We start from the raw sequence: 25,281 nt of genomic DNA, 5'->3' as shown, positions 1-25,281 counted from the left end.
GGGCTGGATGAGGTGACAGAGATAGGGAGGGGGTGTAGGGGCTGGAGGGGGTGACAGAGATAGGGAGGGGGTGTAGGGGCTGGATGAGGTGACAGAGATAGATAGGGGGTGTAGGGGTAGGAGGAGGTCACAGAGGGGAGGATAGGGCTAGAGGTGGTGACAGAAATAGGGAAGGGTGTAGGGACTGGAGGTAGTGATGGACATAGGGAGAGGTGTAGGGACTGGAGGAAGTGACGGACATAGGGAGGGGTGTAGGCACCGGAGGGGGTTATAGTGATAGGGAGGGATGTAGGGACTGTAGATGGTTATAGAGGTAGGGAGAGCTGTCGGTGCTGGAGGAGGTTACAGAGATAGGGAGGGGTGTAGGGGCTAGAGGGGTTTACAGTGATAGGGAGAGATGTAGGGGCTGGATAAGGTGACAGAGATAGGGAGGTGGTGTGGGGGCTGCAGGAGGGTGCAACGATAGGGAGGGGATATAGTGGCTGGAGGTGGTTACAGAGATAGGGAGTCTGGTGTATGTTTATGCGATCAGTTGAAGATCACAGAGGTTAGATAGTCAGAGGGTCCTGATACATACGTAAAGTGACCAATTCAACTTCATCAGAGGAATTACTTCCCACAGAATTTCCTGCTTCACATTGAAAAATGGGATCCGATGAATAACGTAAAATCTGGAACTGCTTCGATGCGCCTTTTTCATTGAACATTATTGATCCTGTGTACCATGTGTAGCTCTGTACTGGTGGGTTGCTGCTGGTCACCAGGCATTGTAGCGTCACATATTGCCCAACACGGAACGGTGTGTACAGGGGGGAGTCAACATAGACATCTTTCGGAGCATCTGAGGAATAAGACAGCAGTGTCACTGACATCAGGGAAAAGTCACCCAGCAAAGGGACCCACCGCCCGTTCGGCACTCCCTCAGCACTGACCCTCTGACAGTGCGGCACTCCCTCAGCATGGACTCTCCGATGGTGGGGCACTCCCGCAGCACTGACTCTCTGACTGTGCGGTGCTCCGTCAATACAGACTGCCCGACAGTGTATGGCACTCCCTCAGCTTACATCATCGAGTTACTACGTTTGGATGACAGTGAACTCTGGAATTGGATTAATGGTTCAAACGCTGAATCATCTATCTGTGTGCTCTCTGTTTACCGAGGGACTGGAGAGGTGAGAATGACAGGCCCCATTTTCACCCCAAATGATTCAGGTCAGTCCTTCAGTGTGGCTGGATCAGAATCCTAGAATTCACTAAGGAACATTGTGGTTTGCAGCGGTTCAAGAAGGCAGCTCAGCCCCATCTTCTCAAGGAGGGCAAGGGGGGACAGGGAGTAAATACGGCCTTGTCCATATTCTTTAACGTAATTTCAGTTTAATACATCCGCAAGTACAATCTGGGGGATGTGACTGATAGATTGACAGCCAGTATTAAATCAATGGGCCGAATGTCCTCCTTATGTCTCTGAATGGATCTTGTGATTGAGTGAAGGGGATAGGTCAGTGCTGACACTGAGCATTCCAAGCCAGTAGGTAATGGGTTAAATCTCTGTGTACTTACACAACACGTTTAACGTCACATTTATGCCTGTAATTTCACCACTGGCTGTTTTAAAGCCACATCTCAGAGTCCTCCCATGGTCCCGGTAAGACGGGGTGAATTTCAGGATGGCGCTGCCAGTTGGGGATTTACTGATTTCTCGGTGTGATGAAGACATGTTCAGTCCCTCAGTGTCAATCCAGCGGAGCAAACCAGGGCACATAAAACTCACCGAGCAGTTCAAATTCACCGGCTCATTCTCCTGCAGCACAGCAGGAGCCGATATCTTGATCAACTCAGGCGCATCTTTACAGAAAAGATCAATCAAGGCACAAGGTTCAGCCATGAAGATTGGGTTTGGAAACAGGGTTAAAAAACATTCACTTCCAATTAACAAATAGAGGCACAGAAAAACGTGATGCATGGAAACAGGAACTGTGTGCAGTGCTCCGAATGTGGGTCTGAGGGATACAGAGATTGGAACTGTGCACATTGCTCCGACTGTGGGTCTAACTGAGGGATACGGAGACTGGAACTGTGCACGGTGCTCCGACTGTGGGTCTAACTGAGGGATACGGAGACTGGAACTGTGCACAGTGCTCCGACTGTGGGTCTAACTGAGGGATACGGAGACTGGAACTATGCACGGTGCTCCGAGTGTGGGTCTAACTGAGGGATACGGAGACTGGAACTGTGCCCGGTGCTCCGAGCGTGGGTCTAACTGAGGGATACGGAGACTGGAACTGTGCACAGTGCTCCGAGTGTGGGTCTAACAGGGATGCCGAGGCAGGAACTGTGCACAGTGCTCCGAGTGTGGGTCCAACTGAAGATACAGAGACTGGGACTGTGCACGGTGCTCCGAGTGTGGGTCTCACTGAAGGATACGGAGACTGGAACTGTGCACAGTGCTCCGAGCGTGGGTCTAACTGAGGGATACGGAGACTGGAACTGTGCACGGTGCTCCGAGTGTGGGTCTAACTGAGGGATACGGAGACTGGAACTGTGCACAGTGCTCCGAGTGTGGGTCTAACTGAGGGATACGGAGACTGGAACTGTGCACGGTGCTCTGAGTGTGGGGCAAACTGAAGGATACAGAGACTGGAACTGTTCACGGTGCTCCGAGTGTGGGTTGAACTGAGGGATACGGAGACTGGAACTGTGCACGGTGCTCCGAGTGTGGGTCTGACTGAGGGATACGGAGACTGGAACTGTGCACGGTGCTCCGAGCATGAATGTAACAGATGGATAAAGGGATTGGAACTGGAAGTTTCTCAAAATAGCTGACAAGAATAGTAGGAGGCCATTCAGCCCTATTCCCCCCTCATTATTAATTGGAGAAATATTTTTAAACTCACCCACAACGTTTATCGAGACACCGTTGGGATCTGAATATTTGTTTTTATCTGGACCAGACATTTGAAAGTGATATGTCCCTTCATCACTTTTCTGTAAGTCGTTTATTTTCAAACTACAATCCTTTCCTGTTCGCCAGTCGCCCGCGAGTGTGGCTCGGTTTTTGAAACTGCGGTCCGCGTCCCCATTGGAAGAGGTCAGCAGAGTCCCACTAATGTTTTCCCCCTTTAACCACATGACCGTCTGGAGGTTGGATGCTAGGGGATAGCGGCATTTGCAAGGAATCATCAAACAAGACCCTTCGGCCCCTTCTACAGTCCTGGGGGCTTCGACATTCCATTGAGAGTACACAGAACCTACAACAAATCAATTGTGCATTCATGTAGCACCTTTAACATGGAAGAACAACACAGCATGTTACTCAACCAGGCAATATTTCACTCTGAGCGGCACCAGAGGATATCATGAACCAGGTGATGAAAGGCTCATTCAAAGAGGACGTTGCTAAAACAGTGCATAAGGTTGGTGTATGAGAAAGAAAGAGAGAGAGAGAGATGAAGCAGTTTCGGGAGACAACTCTAAATTTCAGGACAATCAGGCAGCAGAATGCACAGACCCCAATGGTGGAGCGATGGGAAACCATGAATACTGACATGATCAGGATTAGAGGAGGTGACAGAGATAGGAAGGGTGTGTCGGGGCTAGAGGAGGTTACAGAGGTAGTGAGGGATGTAGGGGGTGGAAGAGGTTGCAGAGATAGGAAGAAGTAGATGGTCTGGAGGAGGTTACAGGGATAGGGAGAGGTGTATGGCTTTGAAGAGGTTTCAGAGATTGGGAGGCATATATGGGCTGGAGGAGATGACAGAGATAGGGAGCGGGTGTAGGGGCTGGAGTGGGTTGCAGAGATAGGGAGGGGGTGTAGAAGCTGGAGGAATTTTGAGAGATAGGGAAGGAGTGTACGTGCTGGAAGAGTTTACAGAGATAGGGAGGGACATGAGTAACATATGAGGAACGATTCAGGACAATTGGTCTATACTCCAAGGAATTTAGAAGGATTCGGGGGGGAATCTGATTGAAATTTACAGCATTCTGAATAGCCTGGACAGACCGGACATTGAGAAGATGTTTTCATTGTTAGGTGAAACTAGGAACCAAGGACACAGCCTGAGACCCTTCAGAACGGAGATAAGGAGAAACTTCTTCAGCCAGAGAATGATGAATCCATGGACTTTATTGCCACAGAAGGCTGTAGAGGCCGGGTCACTGAGTATATTTAAGACGGAGATAGATAGTTCTTGATTGTCAAAGTGATCAAGGGTTATAGGGAGAGAGCAGGAGAATGGGGTTGAGAAACTTATCAGCCAAAATAGAATGGTGGAGAAGACTTGATGGGCTGAATGGCCCAATTTCTGCTCTAATGTCATGGTTTTATGCATGTCAGGTCTGGAGGAGCTGACAGAGATAGGGAGCAGAGTGCAGGGTCTGGAGGAGGTTACAGAGATGGGGAGTGGTGTAGGGGCTAGAACCTGTTGCACTGAGCTATACCCTACCCTTTAATATCACATCCTACTCTCCCCTTCACTTTAATAATCAACCCAGTGTAATCTCACGTGCCCTCCTCATTCCCCGCTCCCTTTAATATCCCAACTAGTCGAATTCCACTCTTCCCTCACTCCCCGCTACATTTAATATTCCATCAACTCTAATCCCACTCTCCCTCTCACGCCCTGCATCCTCTATATCCCACCGTCTAATTTCACTGCCTCCCTCACTCTGCACATCCTTGAATATCCCACCCAGTCTAATTCTGCTCTCTCACTCCCTGAATCCTTTAATTTCCATCAGTGCAAATCACACTCTCAACCTCATTCCCTGCAACGTTTAATACCTTATGCAGTCTAATCCCACTATCCCCCTCACTCCCCGCTCCCTTTAATATCCCATCCAGTCTAATCTCACTCTCCCCCTCGATACCCGCTTCCTTTAATATCCCACCCAGTCTAATCTCACCCTCACTCTCCTCCCCCTTTTAATGTCCCACCCAACAGGTGGTGTAATATCCCAACCAGTCTAACCCACAAACTTCCCTCCCATGTTAAAATCCCAGTCACTCTCGATTCTGTATTCTGATTAGGTTTTGTCTTTGTAGCTGATATTTCCTTGTCCTCCCTGTACTGCCTTGTTTCACTATCTCTCTCTCTCTCTGTTTCTCTCTAAAAAGACTCTATGATCTCTTTGCTGCAAATGTACATTTAGATAGATACATACCACAGGCTGAAGGCAGAACCAGGGATAACAGGAATAAACACTTCATTTGCCAAGACCTGAAGAGAAATGGATGAAGAAAGGATATACGTCGTAAATGCTGAAATTCCTACACCCTGATTGAATCAGCATCACGTAGGAAGACACCTGAGGGGGTCAGTGTTGAGGGAATGTGTGACAATGCTGATCCTTTAACAAGGTTATGTTGTGCTTGTTGTTTTTGCAAAAGGGTTAGATGAGGCAGAGTTGCTGTAATGTCTGTGTTTATCTACTGGAAAAGTTTAAAGAAAAACCCTTGTAGAATGAAAGGGAGTGGCCAGTTCTCGCAGCGCAGCCTTTCTCTGGTTTGGCAGCATCCGAGGAGCAGGAGAATCGATGTTTTGGCATAAGCTCTTCATCACGAAGGGCTTATGCCCAAAACGTCAACTCTCCTACTATTCCAGCACCACACTGTTTGGCTCTGATCTCCTGCATCTGCAGTCCTCACTTTCTGCCTTTCTCTAGTTTGGTTTGGATTTAGCAGTCTGGCTGTTCATCGCAAGCAGTCAGTTTGGAGGCTACTGGTCAAAGAAACAGCTACTGGGAAAAACGCGTTCAATGCTGAATCCCTCTCTATCTCCCTTTCTCCTGTAAGGCCCTGTGTTAAATTTTACCTTTTTTGCTAAGGGGTGTTTATGGGGATTGTTGCAGGAATTTGGAACAGCATCATTAAGTTTGGATGGTCTGTTGGATTTTCGGAGATTTATCAAGTTTAAGGCGTGTGCTGTAGCTTTCAGAGAGAGTGAATGCTGTTCTGCACCGAGAGCTCACAACAGCAGTCTCAGAGTGTACTGGAAAATTGAAAATATGTAACATTTTGCTGTGAAATAGATACCTGAGTTGGTTGCTGTTTTGACAACAATTCAATTTTAACCAATCTGTTTAAATTATGCCCCAAGATGCTAAAGCCCAATCGAGTTTGATTTTATTGTTTTACCAACATTGAACCAATGAGACAATTCGACGTTGCGGTATAAAAAAGGCAGGCATTTTAAAAATCAGACAGAGTAACTGCCTTTGCGAGAGACCCAAGACATTGAAAGGCTCTCTATTGAAGCTACCTTTTCATATGAAACATCTTCACAGTAAAAAGAAAGAAGACGAGCCAGAAACATCTTCAGTCGGATATAGACAGACACCGAAGATGACAGCAGCTGTATAGTTTTAAAATTAAATTGATGTCATTTTAATAAGTGTTTTATTGGAACAGTTTATTGTTATATAGTTGAAGATAAATAATAAGCAGTTAGGAGAAAGGAGTGCTTCAAGTTGTGATTTAATGTTCACTTTTAGAGTTAAAGAATAAATTGATGTTATTTTCTTTAAATAGTGGAATTTGGGAATTCTACATCATTCAAATTTTAACAGGTTACAAGGCAAAGTGAGCTTTTCTGGGTGTTTGGTTTAATTAAAAGAGGGGTTCACTGCTGCAGCGTAACAGTTTGGGGATTCGGGTCCATGATTTGGACAGTGTTAGGCAGATCCTATCTAAGAGTGGGACAGATTGAAACAGATTTGGGGTACAAAAGTTCCCAGCAGATTTAAACACTTGCCAATTAGTGTCCTAGATATTTAAATAAAATTAGGTAAGACAATTTGTTTAATTTTGATTAAAAGTGAGAGAAGTTGCTCTTAAGATTGCTAAAGAGGTTTTGGGATTTGAAGATGCTTCCTAAGTTTGCCAAGAAAGTTTAGAAAGACAGAGTAAGGACATACTTTTAGAATTAGCAAATAGGTGAGAATTGGGTTTAACTCGGAAAGCTGAAATTGTAATGGGTTGGTCAAGCACTTACGTGTATCAGAGAAACAGACAAGTGAAGTACAGTTAACAAAATCTGAATTACAGTTGAGGCAAATGGAGTTAGAAGATAAAGAATAGCCACGCTAGAAGAAAAAGAAATGGAGAGAAGGTTCTTAGCTGAGCAAACAGGGAGAAGAAAGAGGGAGAGAGAATTTGAACTTCAGAAGTTGCATATTAGTCAAGTAAATCAAGGTAACAAGATGGAGATGAAGAAAAAAGGTTAAAACATTGCCACATTTTCACGAGAAACATATCAAAGCCTTCTTGATATCATTTGAAAAATTGGGGTGTCAGCAGACTTGTCGGTAATGTTAGTTCAGTCTAAGCTGGTAGGCAGAGCTAGTGAGGTATTTGAGGCGCTGTCAGATGAGGGGTCAAGAGATTATGAATACGTCAAACAGGATATTTTGAGTGCTTATGAAATGGTACCATATGCGTATAGACAGCAGTTCAGAAACATAAGTCTAACCTGGTTCCTTCTTTATGTTGAGTTCAAAAGAATTAAACATAATAATTTTGATAGATGGCCTTAAGAGACAAGACCTATAAGGCTTTGAGAGAGATTTATACTGCTGGAGGAGTTTAAAAACTCACTTCCAGAGATAGTAAAATTCATGTGGATGAACAGAAAATTCAAGAAGTCAGGGAGCGGCAGAGATGGCAAATTAATATGCATTGATGCATATGGCAAAATTTAGCTTCCAACAAGAATTTCATCCTATGAAGGATAGGAATTGACAGAAGGGGAGATCCTACACTACAAAGATTAGAGCACACTGGTAATAGTTTACCACAGGTTGAAAAAAAGAAACCTAAGAGGGTGAAAAGGAGGTGAAAGGTCTCAGGTGTTTTCGCTGTGATTGAGCGGGACACAGAAAATTACAGTGCTAACCTTAATGGATGTGTCTACCAGATTTCTGGAGGCAATTCCACTGCAGAGTATTAAGGCAAAAAGGGTGGTAAAGGAGTTAGTAGCTTTCTTAGAGGGAGGCAGTGGTCTAGTGGTATTATTACTGGATTGTTAATCCAGATATCCAGGTCATGTTCTGGGGACCCGGGTTCAAATCCCGCCATTGCAGATGGTGGAACTTGAATTCCATAAATATCTGGAATTAAGAGTCTAAAAATGACCATGAATCCATTGTCAACTACTTGAAAAAGAAAACGCATCTGATTCATTAATGCCCTTGTAGGAAGGAAACTGCCATCCTTACCTGGTCTGGCCTACACTGACTCCAGATCCACAGTCATGTGGTTGACTCTTAACTGCCCCCTGGGCAATTAGGGATGGCAATAACTGTTGACCTAGCCAGTGATGCCCTCATCCCATGAATGAATAAAAAAAGATGAGGAAATGGAGGAGTTAAAAGAAAGATATCCTGGATTGTTTCCCAGACTGTGAGGTAACCAGATCCTACTATCATAAGTCGCAACACAAATCAAAAACTGAAGAGAAAGATGAAGGAGTTGAGGTTCAGTTAGCAGACACCCTGCTTGATGCAATGGTGCAGAACAAACCTGAACAGGCGGTGGATCAGACAGAAGTGTTTAGTCCTGAAAGGCTAATGGACTTACAACAGAAAGATGTGACAATAAAAGATATATATAAATAGATGCATACTCAGAAAATGAATCAGATTGTATTCCTGAGGGTTATTATCTGAAAGATAGAATCCTAAGATGAAAATGGAGACCATGGCAGGTTTGTGCAGAGGCGAAATGGGCCGAAGTGCACCAGACTGTGTTGCCGGTGATATGCAGACAGGAAGTGTTATGGGTAGCACATAAACTACCTGTAGGAGGTCACCTAGGTGTGAGGAAGACTCAGGCTAAGGTACAAAAGCATTCCAGTTGGCCTGGAATGCACAAGGATGTGGTTAACTTTTGCCATGCATGTCATACGTGCCAAATGGTAGGTAAGCCACAGGTTGTAATAAAACCAGCACCTTTGTTGCCAATTCCCACATTCGAAGAACCTTTCACACAGGTTATAATTGATTGTGTAGGTCCCCTCCCAAGAATTAAAAGTGAGAATACTTACTAAGCGTAATGGATGTGTCTACCAGATATCCAGAGGCAATTTTATTGTGGAGTATTAAAGCAAAAAGGGTGGTAGAGGAGTTAGCAGTTTTCTTCATACAATATGGGCCCACCCTTGAGAGATTCCGTCAGACCAAGGGTCTAATTTTACTGCTCAGCTGTTTAAGGAAGTCATGGATAGCTTAGGTATACAGCACTTTAAATCAAGTACATACCATTCTGAATCCCAGGGAGCTTTGGAAAAGTGGCATCAGACTCTGAAGACCATGTTTTGAGCGTACTATCAGAATTACCCGAATACTTGGGAGAAAGACATCCCATTCGTATTGTTTGCTATTAGAGATGTCCCAAACAAATCTATTCTGTTTACTCCTTTTGAGTTAATATTCGGACATGAAGTAAGAGGAACTTTCAACTTAATTAATGAAAAATTAACAGGACTTAAGTCGGAGATCTCAGACTTGGATTATGCATTGAGGTTAGGGAGAGATTAAATCCGGTGGGTGAGTTAGTTAAATAGCATATGAAGAGGGCACATCATAAAATGAAACAGTTGGCAGATAAAATCTCTGAAATTTGAACATTTCCCCTGGAGATGATGTATTAGTATTGTTACCAATGGTAGGAAATCCCTTCAAAGTCAGTAGTCCCTATCAAACTGAGAAAATGTTGAGTCAGGTAAACTATCTGGTAAAGATGCCAGATAGGAGAAATCTATACTGGGTACATTATGCGAATAGGTTGAAACCTTATTGTAACACAAACAGGGAACTGGAGAAACAGGTGTGAGTTACTGCCCTGCAGAGTGAAGAACCAAATCCAGATGTCATGGAGTTTGATATGCCTAAAATATGTTCAATAATGAGGAAATCGTTCAGGAGTGGGATAGGTTAGTGAACTACCTGTCTCAGGAGCAAAGAACCCAGTTGAAAGGTTTGTTGCAGCAGTATGAGGACATATGCAGGAATAAGATGGGGACGATTAATACTATTGTACATGAGATGTAAGTAGGGAATGCTGTTTTGATAAAACATGAAAAGATGGCTCTTTTGTTTACTAATTCTTTATCCCATTACAATGAAATAAATACACCATTAATCTCACTAAATGTTAATTTCTGCACACATACATATAATCCACAGACTTAATCCTTCAAAGCCACACAGGTCCAGAAGAATGTGGATACGATGGTCAACGAAGTTACCTTTGAATTGATCAGAGTGAGTGCAATTCACCAATTGTGTTAGTTCTCACTTCTGAGGGGAATCAATGATTTTGTGTGGACTATTGGAAAAATCAACACCGTAACAAAAGCAGACTTTTACCCAATAGCAAGATTGGTTAGAGAAATTTGGACAAGCCAGTTACATCACAAAGTTGGATTTACTGCGTGGTTATTGGCAGGTACCTTTAGCAGAGAAAGTGAAAAAGCTTTCTGTAATTGTAACCCCAAATGGGCTATATCAATTCAAAGTGATGCTTTTTGGAATGAAGAATGCACCAGCTACATTCCAAAGACTCATAAACAGAGTTGCGACTGGATTAACAAATTATGCAGTTTATCAGTCACAGAAAGATCACATGGTACAGTTGGCAGAGCTGTTTGAATAATTACAAGAAGCAAAACTGGAAGAAATTTACAAAGAAAAAATTCACAAAGGTAGAGGTGATGTTCCTGGTGCATAACATCAGTTATGGAAGGATGACCTCAAGGAACGTGAAGATGAATGCCTTCGAGGGATTTCCACAATCATCCTCAAAGGAAGAGATGCTTCAATTTTTGGGACTAAGTGAGTTTGCCTGGAAGTTTGTTCCAAACTTCAGCAACTTGGTGACACCACTAACAGATTTACTGAAGTAGTACACAAAATTTCAATGTACGGAACAAGGCATTTGAGAATTTAAAAGCAGTATTAACCACTGTACCAGTTTCAGCTACACCAAATTTTTTGAAACCCTGAAAAGTTGCAATCAATGCTAGCAATATAGGAATTGGAGCTGGACTGCTACAGGAAGCTGATAATGGAACTGAATGGCCGTTTGGCTACTTTTCAAAAAAATTCAACACCCACCAGAAAAACAATTATTGAGTTTGGTATTGGCCTTACATTTTAATGCTTATGTGACGAACAGTGTGTCGGAGACAATTATGTACACTGACCACAATCCTCTTACATTCTTAGAACGATTTAACAACACAAATATAAGACCATTTCATTACAGTCGTATGTTACAGACTTTTAATTTACAAATTGTACATGTTGCAGGTTGTAAGAATATGATAGCAGATGCGTTATCGCGGATTTAAAGGAAAATGTACAGATAAGATTGAACAGATTCCAATGTTATGTGTGTGTGCAGACATTAACATGAACTTTGATTAATGATGTATTTATTTCATTGTAACAGGATAAAAAAAATTGAAAAAAGGAGCCATCTTTTCATTGTGATGTTTTTTTTCTTAAGAAGGGTGATGTTATCAATTCGAAGGCATGTACTTTAGGTTTAAGAGAGAGTGATTGCTATCAGCTCTCAGTTTAGAATAAGAGCAGTCTCAGAGTGTAATGGAAAAGAAAGAGATAGACTTTAGCTGAAAGAAAACAGACACCGAAGACGACAGCCACTGTGTTGTTTTGAAATTAAGTTGATGTAATTTAATTAAGTGTTTTATTGGAACAGCATAGTTTTATACAATTGGAGGCAGGTAATAAGCAATTAAGAGAAAGGGGGTCTTAAAATTGTGAAAAGTTGTTGTTTAATATTTAATTTTAGAGTTAAATTATAAATTGATTTTTTTTTAAACACTGAAATTTGAGAGTTCTCTGTCAGTCATATTTTAACAGATTAAGAGGCGAGGTGAGCTTTTCTGGGTGTCAGAGGGTCAGTGCTGAGGAAATTCCGCACTATCGGAGGTTCAGTACTGATGGAGTGGGCACTGTCGGATGGTCAGTGCTGAGGGATTGGGCGCACTGTCAGAGGATCAGTGCTCAGGGAGTGCAACACTGTCATACCGTCAGTGCTGAGGGAGTGCTGCACAGTTGGATGATCAGTACCGAGGGAGTGTCGCATTGTGACAGGGTCAGTGCTGAGGGTGTGGGCACTGTTGGAGTGTCAGTGCTGAGGGAGAGGGAATTGTCGGAACATCAGTGCTAAGAGAGTGTTGCACAGTCGAAGGGGCAGAGCTGAGGGAGTGCGTACTGTTGGAGTGTCAGTGCTGAGGGAGATGAAAGAGTGCATTGGAAATGTCAGAGCAGGACACACAGATAGAGACACAGACAGGCAAAAACAGACAGAGACAGATGTGGAAAGATATGGACCTTAGCGGTGAATGGATGGAAACTAAAGGACGTTTAAGGGAGGAGGTGGTAACAGAGATAGGGAGGGGGGTGTGGGGGCTGGATGAGGTTACAGAGAAGTGGAGGGGCTGGAGGAACTTACAAAGACAGGGAGAGGATGGAGGAGGTGACAGAGATAGTGGGAGGGTGGAGGATGTTACACAGATAGGGAGGGGCTGTAGGGGCTGGAGCAGGTTACAGAGATAGGGACAGAGTGCAGGGGCACGAGGGGGCTATAGAGATTGGGAGGGGTTGGAGAAACTGAAGAATGTTACAGAGATAGGGAGGGACTGTAGGGGCTGAAGGTTGCAGAGATAGGGAGGGGTGTCAGGGCTGGAGGAGGTTCCAGAGATAGGGAAGGTACAGGGGATGGAGGAAATTACACAGGTAGGGAAGGGGTGTATGGGTGTATGGGCTGGAGAATGTTACAGAGATATCAAGGAGGTGGAGTGGCTGGAAGGGGTTTCAGAGATACGGAGGGGTACAGAGGGTGGAGATAGGGAGGGGCTGTAGGGGCAGGAGGTTAGAGAGATATGGAGGTGTAGGGGCTGGAGAAGCTTACAAAGATAGGGAGGGGGTGTAGGGGCTGGAGGGGGTTACAGAGATAGGGAGGGGGTGTAGGGGCTGGAGGGGGTTACAGAGATAGGGAGGGGGTGTAGGGGCTGGAGGGGGTTACAGAGATAGGGAGGGGGTGTAGGGGCTGGAGGGGGTTACAGAGATAGGGAGGGGGTGTAGGGGCTGGAGGGGGTTACAGAGATAGGGAGTGGTGTAGGGGCTGGAGGAGTTACAATGACAGGATGTGGTATAGGAGCTGGAAGAGGTTACAGAGATAGGAAGGGGGTGTAGGGTGTTGGAGCAGCTTACAGAGATAGGGAGGGGTATAAGAGTTGGTGGAGGTTATGGAGATAGGGAGGGGGTGCAGGAGTTGGAGGGGTTTACACAGATAGGGACTGGTGCCGGAGTACGAGGAGGTTACAGATATAGGGAGGGGTGTCGGGGTTCATGGGGAGTTTCAGAGTTAAGGAGGGATGTAGGGGCTGGAGGTGGTGACAGAGATAGGGAGGACGTGTAGGGGCTGGAGAAGGTTACAGAGAGGGAGGGGTGTAGGGGCTGGAGGAAGTTACAGAGATAGGGAGGGAGTTTAGGGGCAGTGGGGGGTTACAGAGATAGGGATGCACGGGTCGGATGAGGTTACACAGATGAGGATAGTAGGTGTTGGAGGTAGTTACAGAGATAGGGAGGGGTGCAGTGGCTGGAGTGGGGTACAGAGATAGGGAGGGGATGTATGGAGTGGAGGATGTTACAAAGATGCAAAGGGGGTGTAGAGGCTGCAGGGAGTTACAAAGTTAGGGAGGGAGTGTTTGGGTTAGAGGTGGTTACAGAAATGTGGAGGGAGTGTTGGGGCTGGGGAAGGTTACAGAGATAAGGAGGAGATGTGGGAAATGATGGAGGTGACAAAGATGGAATGAGTGAGGGGCTGGAGAAGGTTACAGAGAAATGGAAGGAGTGTTGGGGCTGGAGAAGGTTACAGACATAGGGAAGGGATGTAGGAAGTGGAGGAGGTGACAGAGGTAGGGAGGACATGTAGGAACTAGAGGAGGTGACAGAGATAGGGAGGATGTGTAGGGGCTGGAGAAGGTTACAGAGATAGGGAAGGGTGGACGGGCTGGAGAAGGTTACAGAGATATGGAGGGTGTGTAGGAGATGGAGCGGGTTACAGTGATAGGGAAGGGGTGAAATGGCTAGTGGGGGCTACAGATATAGGGAGGTGCTGCATGGGCTGGAGGAGGTTACAGAGGTAGGGAGGGTGTGTAGGGGCTGAAGGGGGTTACAGAGTTAGGGAGAGTTGTAGGGGCTGGAGGATGTCAGGGTTGAAGGAAATTACAGAGATGGGGGTGTGTAGGGGCTGAAGGAGGTTACAGGGGTGTTGTGGCTGGAGGAGGTCACAGAGATAGGGAGGAGCTGTCGGGGCTGGAGGAGATGACAGAAATAGGGAGTTATGTTTGGAGTAGGTTCTAGAGATAGGGAGAGGGTGGAGGGGATGAAGAGATTTACTGAGATGGGGAAAGGGTATAGGGGCTGGAGGGGGTTACAGAGATTGGGACAGGGTGAAGGGGTTGGCAGGGTGGAGGAGGTGACTGATATAGGGAGAGGGTTTAAGGGCTGGACGGGGTAACAGTGTTAGGCAGTGGTGCAGGGTTTGGAGGAGATCATAGAGATATGGCGGGCCTCTCACAACTGGAGGATGTTACAGAGATTGTGGTGCAGGGTTTGGAGGACATGACAGAGATAGGGAGGGACTGTATGACTGGAGGTGGTTACAGAGTTAGGCATTTTGTGGCTGCAGGAGGTTACAGAGTTAAGGAGGGACAGGGCTGCAGGAGATTAGAGATAGGAAGTATAGAGATAGGAAAGGGAGGGTGTGGAGGGCTGGTGGTGACAGAGATATGGAGGGGCTGGAAGGGATTACAGAGATAGGGAGGGGTTTCAGGGGCTGGAGGTGGTTACACAGATAGGGAGTGAGGTCGGGGCAGGAGAAGGTTATAGAGATAGACATAGATGGAGGGGCTAGAGGAGCTTGCAGAGATAGGGAGGGGGTGTAGGGACTGGATGGGGTTACAGAGATAGGGAGAGGTGCACAAGTTGGAGGATATTATAGAGATAGGGAGGGGCTGTAGCTGCTGGAGAGAGTTCCAGAGATAGAGAGGGGGTGCAGGGGTTGGATGAGATTACATCGATAAGGAGGTTTGTTAGTGTTGGAATTGGTTACAGAGATAGGGAAGAATGTCGTGGTTGGAGGAGGTGAGAGAGCGGGGTTGAGTGCTGGAGAGGGTTACAGTGATATGGAGAGGTGCAGGGTTTGGAGGAGATCACAGTGATAGGGAGGGCCTGTTGCGACTGGAGGAGGTTACAGAGAAAGGGAGAGATGCAGCGTTTGGAGGAGGTTTCAGAGATAGGGAGGAGTATAGGTGTTGGAGGAGGTCACAGAGATAGGAAGGGGTGGAGGGGCTGCAGAAGGTTACACATAGGGAGGGGTATAAGGGTTGGAGGAGGTTACAGAGATAGGGAGGGATGTTAGGGCTTGAGAAGCTAACAGAGTTAGAGTGGAGCGTAGGGACTGGAGAAGGTTATGGATAGGGAGGGTACAGGTACTAGAGGTGGTTACAGAGATAGGGTTGGATGTTGGGGCTACCCTCCTTCTTGAATAATGATGCCACATTTTCTTCCTTGAGTCCTCTGGTACCTCTCCTGTATTCAGAGAGGATTTGTAAATTAATGTTAGGGTCCCTGCAATCTCTTCCCTTTGCCTCCCACAGCAGCCTGGGATACATCGAATCTGGCCAAGGGGACTGATCCATTTTCAAGCCAATTAAAACAGTTAATATCTCCTCCTTCTCAATGCTAACTCAATGCTACTCCTCTGTCTATTCTCCTTTGGGTTTTCCTTAATGGTACCCCACCAATATTTTTCACGTTCTGTCCTCATTCCCATTTTCAGTAACCCCCCTGTATTTTCTCCTCTGGAGCATTCAGTGTTTCGAGCCCTTGGTGTCCATCTAGAGTTTTTTTCCCCCATATCCAATCCTGTGCATCCACTGACATTCAGGGTTCTCTCAGCCTGTTGGTTCTGCCCTTCATCTTCATGGGAACATGTCAGCCCCGCACTCCCCCTTCTCTCTGTCAGTTATCTTACACCCTTATTGAGGTTTCTAGCATAGTGAGAATAAACAGGAAGTGCGATGCTGACCAATCTGTCTATTCTAGGAGTTGCTGTGCTGATTTTGTGGGAAATTCTAACCAAATCAGTAAAGAAAAAAATGCCATAAAATTGTAATTGAACTGGCAGTGTCAGAGTAAACATCTTTTACTGGGGTTGCACAGTGGCTCACTGGTTAGCACTGCTGCCTCACAGCTCTCAGGACCCAGGTTTGAATCCAGCCTTGGGCAACTGTGCGTGTGGAATTTGCACGTTCTCTGTCTGCATGGCTTTATTCCGGGTGCTCCGGTTTCCTCCCACAGTCCAAAGGTATGCAGGTTTGAGGGGATTGACCATGCTAAATTGCCCATCGTATTTCAGGGGTGTGTAGATTAGGTGCATTGGTCAAAGGTAAATGTAGGATAATATGGTTAGGAAATGGATCTGGGTGAGCAACCATAAATCTGTCCAAGCTGATGACAACGTTACCTTGGAGAAGTGACTGCCGGAAGTAAGATTGCTCAGTGTCTGCTCCCAGATATTTAATCAGCTTCTCCCTCTCGAGATCTGAAAGAGGAAAAAAAGAGTTAATGAAACCTCACCTCTTGTCCAACAGCTCTCGAGAAATCAGAGCTGCTTTTAGACCATGTCCTCACAGACTACTTTGATTCTCTGTGGGATGATAGTTGCTCCCCACAGAATTAGGAGGCTTCAAGAAGGTAAAACAACCAAATGTTTGAATTCTCAGGATGTCCCAAAGATCCTGTCTCTGCACTACCCATACTTCTTTGTGTAGAAAGATATTCTGTATGACAGACTTGAACCTTACAGCCGTATCTCAATAATACATAATTTTGACAAGTTGGGAAGCATCTTCAACCCCCAGAACCTCTTTAGTAATGTTAAGAGCCAGTTCCCCACATTTGATTTAACCAACAACAAGCAACTGAAGTTAAGTAGATCTTCCACTTCTACACTTAAGTTTTATTTAAAAATCTGGGACACCTGTCCCCAAGTCTATTTGAATCTGTCCAGATCCTGAACTAACCGCCAATCTGTTGCAGTGGGAGTAGAAGTCCCCTTCTATTAATTAAAATGGGATCTTTCAAAGGCAGCACAGAATGCTTTCCCCTGTTTTACAATTTTATACAAACCAACTTCGCAACAATAGAAATCTTTCAAAGGCATCAATCATTGGAATCCATCTTCACAAAGTCACAACACCAGCAAAGAATGATGCTGGTTGCAGCAGTAAGTTCTTGCCGTGACTTTACTTACCCTGGATCTGTCTGACTACTCACCTGGGGAGGAACTGCCAGGCCCCTCTGCTCGGAATGAATGGCCTCTTCCTTTGCTGCTAACTCTCTCTCTAATTAAAGTGCAGATGTGTAACTCTGTGTCAGAATGAGGAATTGAGGAGGTGGACCAGTGAGAAATTGTGCAAAATGCTGCTTTCGTTGGAAAGAGTTGACCATTTAAACCTGACTCTGGGATCAAACCAGTGTTATCCCCTGCACCATAACAAATAACTGAAGAGAAAGACCGTTCACCCTTTTCGCAATTTTTAGTGTCTATGCTGGACAGACCCATGGGTCAACACAGCATATAAAGAGGCCACTGGTCCATCAGATCTGTGCTGGCTCCTTCAAACAGTATATTCAGGAGCACTCTGTGAAGCAAGGGAAAACAGTTTGTGAGGCTTTCCAGGGAAAAGGTGGAGAAGAGCTTGAATGTGGAATCAGTTGGATCACTCGAACAGAATGACAGAACAGGGCTGATGGGCTGGCTGCTCTCTCTCTGTGCTCTGTTCTGGAGTCCTGAGAGTTGTAATTCCTCTGCAGATCAGAGACAAACAGTGAATTTCTGCACATTTCACACATGGGACTAACTGGTCTTTCAGTTGTTTTGCCTCTTTATGGTGATTGCTTTGATGGTGAGGCTGGACAGGAAGTGCAGTATTTGACTGTGTACTTTCAGCTTAGCTGCTTTGGCATTATGACAACATCTAAATAAAACACACATCATCGAATCATACAATGCAGAAGACACCCTTTGGCTCATCGTGTTTATTTCAGCAAAAATACTCAACTAGCCACATGAGTACCTCTTTCCCCCACTAAGCCCATGTCTCTCTGAGCTCCTCGGTTTCTGACCAATTGTTTACTCCCAGGATTTAGGGAGGCATTCCAGAGGTTTGAACCCAGGCAGCAGAAGGTTGCTGGGCCAATGGAAATCAGGGAATGCTCAAGGACCTGGAGGTGCAGAGATGTTGGAGTGTTGTGGGAATGTTGTAGGAGAATGCAAGGAGCTTGGAGGAGTGTTGTAGGAGAATGCAAGAGTTTGGAGGAGTGTCGTGGGAGAAATCCTTCGAATGCATCAACCATTGGAATCTGACTGTAAAGTCGAGAAGTCACAATGTCAACAAAATTAGGTTAGGGTGCATTGGCTATGCTAAATTACCCAGAATGTCCAAGGATGAGCAGGCTAGGTGGAATAGCCATAGGAGATTCAGGGTTACAGGGATAGGGTAGAAGAGTGGGTCTGGTGAGTTGATCTTCAGAGGGTTGGTATAGACTCGATGGGCCAAATGGCCTGCTTCCACACTATAGGGATTTAATGATTCAATGAAATGTGATGTTGGTCATGGAAGTGAGTTCCTGCCACTTCATTACCTATCCTTGACCGGTCCTAATACCTGCATAGAGAATAACTGCCCACATGCTGTGCCTGGGTGGAATGGTCTCTTCCTGTGCTGCCCCCCACTGTATTTAATGAGAAATTTGGGTGTATCAAAGTGATTCAAGTCAGGCAGGGAGGAAAAAGTGAGAAACTGCACCACATCTGTCACTACAAGCAAACTGTTAACAGGTGGAAAGGTCTTTGATCTTATTTCTGTGTAGGCTCAAAAGACATTGACATAGCTCACACGAACAGCAGGAGGCCTTCAGCCCCCTTCCAGAATCTGTTAAAATGGGAAAGGTGACCCAACCATGGCAAACAAAGGAAATTATAACCAGTATCAGATTCAATGAAGGGTCAGACAAATAGACCATAAACAGCAGCAGACATGAGGATTGGGAGCAGTTTAGGAGGAAGAAAGGATTCATTACAATGTTTTTTTGAAAATTGGAGACAGAGCAACTGTCATCAACACAGATCCAAGAAATTAGAAAACACTCACTAACCAAGGTACCTTTTCATGTGAAACATATTCGCAATAAAAGGAAAGACGGCGACCCAGGGAGATCTTCATCTGGAAGAAGACAAACACTGAAGACGACAGCCGCTGTGTGGTTTTGAAATTAAGTTGATGTATTTTCAAAAAGTGTTTTACTGGAGTAGCATATTGTTATTGAGTTGGAGGCAGGTAATAAGCAGTGAAGAGAAGGGTGGGGGATTCGAGTTGTGAATAGTTGTTGTTTAATGTTCATTCTTAGAGATCAAGAATAAATTTATATTATTTTCTTTAAATAGTGGAATTTGGCAGCTCTCTGTCACTGATATTTGAACACATTACAAGGCGAGGTGAACTTTTCTGGGTGTTTGGTTAAATTAACTGTCCTGTCGTAACATTGCCCTCCGAACACAGCATGAGAAACATAATTTTAACTCTCCTGCAGTTCTAAGTTAGAAGTCATACGATGCCAGGTCAGAGTCCAACAGATTTTTTTTTTAAACTACACCAGCTTTTGGAGCTCTGCCTCTTTGGGCTTTTGGGACTATAACCTGATATTGTGTGACATCTGACTTTGTCCACCCCAGTCCAATACGGGCACCTCCACATCACTGCAGTTTGAAAGGAGTGATATTGTACTGAAACTGCTAACTGTTTCTCTCCACAAATCTGTTGGATTTCTCCAGCACTTTATGATTTGATTTATAATTTCTGGCATTCACAGAAATTTGTTTTTATTTGAGCATATGGTTGCCTTGTGATGGCAAAAAGTGCTGTAAAAATACAATTCCCTCAGAGGTTTCATTCTTGCAATGTTTGTAACTCTGCAGAGCACTTATCATTTCATGGGGAAACAAGGTAGTCAGTGAGGACGTTGTCTAAAAGTAGCTGATCTCTCGGATGAGAATTGAGGTCTCATTCAATCCTTTCTTTTTCAGAGCTTGACAGGCAGAAGCTGATGAAATATCTGGGAGCAGACACTGATTGGGAATTCTTTATTTCTGTCGTTACTTCTCTAAGGTAATGACATTGTCAGCTCGGACAGATTTATGGTTAATAATGTTTGTAAAAGATTGTTCTAATTGAGCTCTGACTGGGAACCAGTGCAGTAGTGAGCCAGAATACAGACTCACAAGAAGTCCATCACAACAATTAACCCTTACAGCTCTGTTTTCAGACATATATTCACTGTGGGTCACTAAAATTAAAATCCAGCTCCTTGGATTATAATCCAGCTCTCTGCTCTTTTGAGTCCTTCCCCCCGATGCTGTAATCTTCTCTAGCTCCTACACCCTGTCCCTATCTCTGTAACCTCCTCCAACCCAGAGAACCCTTCCTTATCTCTGTAACCTCTTCTAGCCCATTCACCCCCTCCTCCAGTCAATTCCTCCAGTTCCTAAACCTCTTGTCTCTGTCATCTCCTCCAGCCCCTACAATTCCTCCCTATCTCTGTAAGATCCTGCATTTGCTACATCAACTCCCTATCTCCAGAACTTCCTCCAGTCCTTACACCTCTCCCTATCTGTCACCTTCTCCAGTCCCAGACCCCTCCCTATCGCTGTCACCTCCTCGAGCCCCATACCACTCCCTAACTCTGCTTAACAGTGCTGTACAAGACCTTGATGTTGTGTCTTTATCTTACAGTTTCTTGGAATAGCTGAGGAGGTGAGACTGGGCAGAAAGTGAGAGGGCTGGACTCACTGTCTATTCTGAATACTGCTGAGCTGTCATCATACTGAGCTTACACTGACCCTAACTCAGCTTCTCCAGTTCAAATTTAATGTTAATGCTCAAGGTCCAGGGAGAGGGGTTCTACAGATTCTGGCACAGCCAATCAGAAGGGAGCAATGGGAATGAGGGGGAATCAGCAAGAGACTGGAAATGGAAGAGCAGAGAAATCTCAGGGAGTCAGTCAAGATAACAGAGATCATGGTGAATGGGGGCAAGGAGGGTGTGGGCTTGGAGATGTTACAGATATTAGGAGGGGTATAAGGGCTGGAGGAGGTTACAGAGATAAGAGGGAGTGTAGAGGCTGCAGGGGGTTACATAGAAAGAGCGGAGATGTTAGAGCTGGAGCAAGTTACACAGATAGGAAAGCATGTTTGGGCTGGAGGAGGTGACAGAGATAGGGAAGGGTGAAGGGACTGGAGGAGGTTACAGAGATAGGGAGGGACTGTTGGGGCTGGAGGATGGGACAGAGATAGGGAGGGGATGTAACAGACGAAGGAGGTTACAGAGTTAGGGAAATTTGTAAGGACTGTCTAGGTTACAGAGATAGTGAGTGGGGTCCGGACTGAGGGAGACTGTAGAAATTGCGAGAGATATGGGGGTGAAGGACGTGACAGAGGTGGGGAGACCTGTCAGGGCTGGAGGGGTTTAGAGAGAATGGGAGTGGTGCAGGAGCTGGAGGAGATTACAGCAAGGGAGGTTGGGCTGCAAGACTGGGGAGGTCATAATTCAAGGAACTGGATTTTAATTTTATTGACCCAGAGCTAGTGTATATCAGTGAGCAGAGGGTAATGGGTGTGTGTGTATCTGGCTCATTGCTGGTTTGGTTCCCAGACAGAGCTCAATAAGAACAATCTGTCACAAAGAGTATTAACCATAAATCTGTCCAAGCTGACAGCAGGAAGTAAGATTTCCCAATCATTGTTCGTTCCCTGATATTTCATCAGTTTCTCCCTCTCATGGTGTGAAAGACAAAGCTGTGAATGTGCCTTCACCTGTTATCTAACAGCTCTGGAGATATCACAGCTACTCTTTCACAACGTCTTCACCTTGTTTCTCCATGAAACAATAAGCGCTCTGCAAAGAGTTACAAACATTGGAAGAATGAAACTTCTGAGGGAACTGTATTTTTACAGCACTTTTCACCACCACAAGGCAATGAGATGTTCAAATAAAAACAAATTTGAGTGAATGCTAGAAATTATAAATTGAATCAAAAGGTCCTTGAAAAATCCAACAGATCCGGCCATCTATGGACAGAAAAAGTTAACAGCTTGAATACAACCTCAATCCACCAGAACTGACAGAGTGTGGAAAATTGTGTTTTTTCATGCTATTGTCAGAGGGAAAGGAGAGATAAATTGGAAGAGATGGTGGAGGTGCCCAGAGAAAAAGACAGGGGCAGTGCTCATGGTAGTAAAGATTGAGGTGTACGATGCGTACAAATGATTAAGTGTGTAAAGGAGAAAATGGGTCCACTCTTCTTGGATGAAAGTCAACAAGACATGTTGGTGATTGGGTGTGTGGTTTGGACAGAGGGCAAGCTCTAAAATTACTAAGCTCAGTGTTGAACCCCAGGTTCAGAACTGCTTCTGTGTTCCAGTGAAGCTCAATGCAAGTTGAGGGAACATCACCTCATTTTCCACCAAGCACTTCACAGCTTTCAGCACTAGGTTCAACAAATTCACTTCTCTATTTTGATTAGCCATGTATGGGTCTTTCTTGTGTCTTGTTGGCTTTCCTTCCCATGTAGTGGACCCATTCTGTTCAATTCATACCTATCATTAACACCTATTTTGATGTCTCACGCTCTCTTTCACCATCATTAGCAATCCTTCGTTTTCTATCCTCCAGGCATCTGTTCTACTTGCTCGTCCTCTCCATCGACTTCATAAAAACCATCATTTACTGACCCTTTTACTTCAGAAGAACAACCAGATTGGACTCAAATGTTAATTCTATTTTTCTCTGTCCATAGATGCTGCCAGGCCTGCTTTCTTCAGTATTTCCTGTTTTCTGTCCCAAAGCTCACGTCTTTGCAATTCTCTCATCCTTTGATCTAGAAAGATGTTCTGCCTTTAGTCCAGATCGCAATAAGGAATAGAAACATTTCAAAGGCATCAACTATTGGAACCACTGGAACTCTGACTATACAAAGGTCAAAACATCAACATGGAACAACGCTAGTTTTGGAACTGAGTTTCAAATGTTACAGTACTCACCGACACACACTGTCCAACTGCCCTTCTCGAGAGTAACTGCCAAAGGGCTCGACTTGGGCTGAATGGTTTCTTCCTGTCCTGTTCACTGTGTATCAGTTCAAGAGGGCTGATGTATTGCTGCGAGTTATATCAGGAAGTGGGTATAGTGTATCACGGTAGCAGCTTATCTGGCCTTACAGGAAACAAGCTGTGAACCTCATGCACGACCATGACAATATTGCTCTGCAGATCTGGGCAGCTACTGTCATGGTTCAAGGTGGCGAAATGGTCTCCTCCCATTCCAGTGTAACAGGGTCAATGGACTGAATGACCCCCTCCTTTTCCAGTGTAAGTGTCGTTAGGCTGAATGGTCTCCTCTTTTCCAGTTTTACAGGCAGAATGTGGTGAATGAGACTCATTTCCTGTATAACAGTCAGTAGGGGTTGAATGGGCCTCATCCTTCAAAATATCAGTGAATATAGTCCGAACCGATCCAGTCTCTCTTCATACATCAGTCCTGCCATTCCAGGAACCAGTCAGGTAAACCTTCACTGCACTGCCTCCATTGCCAAAACATCCTTCCTCAGATATGGAGATCAAAACGTCATACAATGTAACAGGCATGGTCTCATCAAAGCCCTGTATAATCACAGCAAGACATCCCTGCTCCTGCACTCCAATCCTCTCGCCATGGAGGATAGTGGACCATTTGCTGCTTTCACTACCGGCTGTTTCTGTGCACCTACTCTGAACAGCTGGTGTACAATGGCACCCAGGTCTCATTGCACAACCTCTTTCCAAATCTATCACCATTCAGATAATACTCTGCCTTTCTGTTTTAGCTCCCAAAGTGAATAACCTCCCTTTAAATCACATTGTACTCCGTCTGCTATGCAACTATGCACTGAACTTGTCCAAATCACAATGAAGTATCTCTGCATATTCCTCACAGCTCGCCTTCCCATCCGGCTTTATATTTTCTGCTACTCTTGAGATATTAGATTGAATTCCCTCAACCTAATCATAAGTACGTATTGTGAATAGATGGGGTCCAAGCACCGATTGCTGCGGTACCCCACTCGTCACCGACTGTCACTTGAAAATGACCCCTTTATTCTGACTCAATATCTATTTCAGTGCACTAGTCCCAATCCACGCTCTTTAATATTTTTGTAAAGTCAGAACTGAAATTGGTCAGCTGTTTCTTTGTTCCCCATTATACATTCCCCTGCTTCTAATTTTAGGGAACTTATATTTCTCTTCCTCTCGCGCTTATTTTTTCCTTTGTAATCAATCCCTTCTTCCACCTAAACCACTCCAAATCCTGCCTCTGTTTATGGTCTATTTGTCCAACCCTTCCTTGGATCTAATATTGTTGTTAATTTCCTTTGTTTGCACTGGGTGGATCACCTTTCCCACTTTATTCCTGGGTGACAGGCTCAAGGTGGGTGCTGAATGGCCTTCTTCTGCTCAAGTGGAACAAACTTGAGGATGGAACTGAATGACCTCCTCCTGTTCCCATTCCATAGGTTTGAGGAGAGGGTTGAATGGCCTCCTCCTGTTCCTGTGTAACAAGCTTGAGGAAGGAGCCAATTGGTATCCTGTTCTTGTGTAACAGGCTGGGGGGTGGGGGGGGGGAGCTGAATGGCCTCTTGTTCCTGTGTAACAGGCTGGAGGAGGGGGCTGAATGGGCTTCTTCCTCTGCCTGTGAGCCTTGTCAATGATTCTATACAGAAATAACCTCAAAGATTTTTCTCCAAATTAATAGTTTGCTTGGAGTGACAGATGTGGGTTTGTTTTCTCACTTTTCCTTACTTCCTGACTTGACTCACTTTGACACTTCCTCTTTGCATCACATACCATAGAATCATAGATTCCCTCCTGTCCCTTTTTTCCCGAAAAGCTATTCCTTTTCTGAAGGATACTGTGTCCTTGATTTTTTTCAGAGGGGTCATGAACCAGCCAATCCACCTAATCAAATTTTGTTGATGTTGTGATTTTTTGACTTTACAGTAAGATTCCATTGGTTAACGCTTTCGAAAGATTTCTCCCATGGCAATCCTAGAAGCTTTTTGTGTTCTCCCACAACACTGCTACAAGCTTCTTGT

General features: G+C 44.9%; 1 protein-coding gene across 1 annotated transcript in view; it reads right to left on the bottom strand.

The window, feature by feature from the left end:
- The window catches only part of LOC140472441 (sialoadhesin-like), a 32,276-nt gene extending 15,652 nt beyond the window's left edge, over positions 1–16,624 (bottom strand). Inside the window, exons 1-5 of the mRNA XM_072567488.1 lie at positions 16,559–16,624; positions 5,161–5,216; positions 2,895–3,248; positions 1,561–1,845; positions 578–841 (exon numbers count right to left, since the gene is read on the bottom strand). Of these exons, the coding sequence (XP_072423589.1) occupies positions 578–841; positions 1,561–1,845; positions 2,895–3,248; positions 5,161–5,206 (949 nt within the window). The 5' untranslated portion in view covers positions 5,207–5,216; positions 16,559–16,624. The remainder of the gene's footprint in view (positions 1–577; positions 842–1,560; positions 1,846–2,894; positions 3,249–5,160; positions 5,217–16,558) is intronic.
- Positions 16,625–25,281: the final 8,657 nt, after the last annotated feature.

The sequence above is a fragment of the Chiloscyllium punctatum genome, unplaced genomic scaffold (assembly GCF_047496795.1).
Source record: "Chiloscyllium punctatum isolate Juve2018m unplaced genomic scaffold, sChiPun1.3 scaffold_327, whole genome shotgun sequence".
Lineage (NCBI taxonomy): Eukaryota > Metazoa > Chordata > Chondrichthyes > Orectolobiformes > Hemiscylliidae > Chiloscyllium > Chiloscyllium punctatum.
Note: the sequence above shows the minus strand (reverse complement) of the source record. Positions and strands in the feature narration are given on the sequence as shown.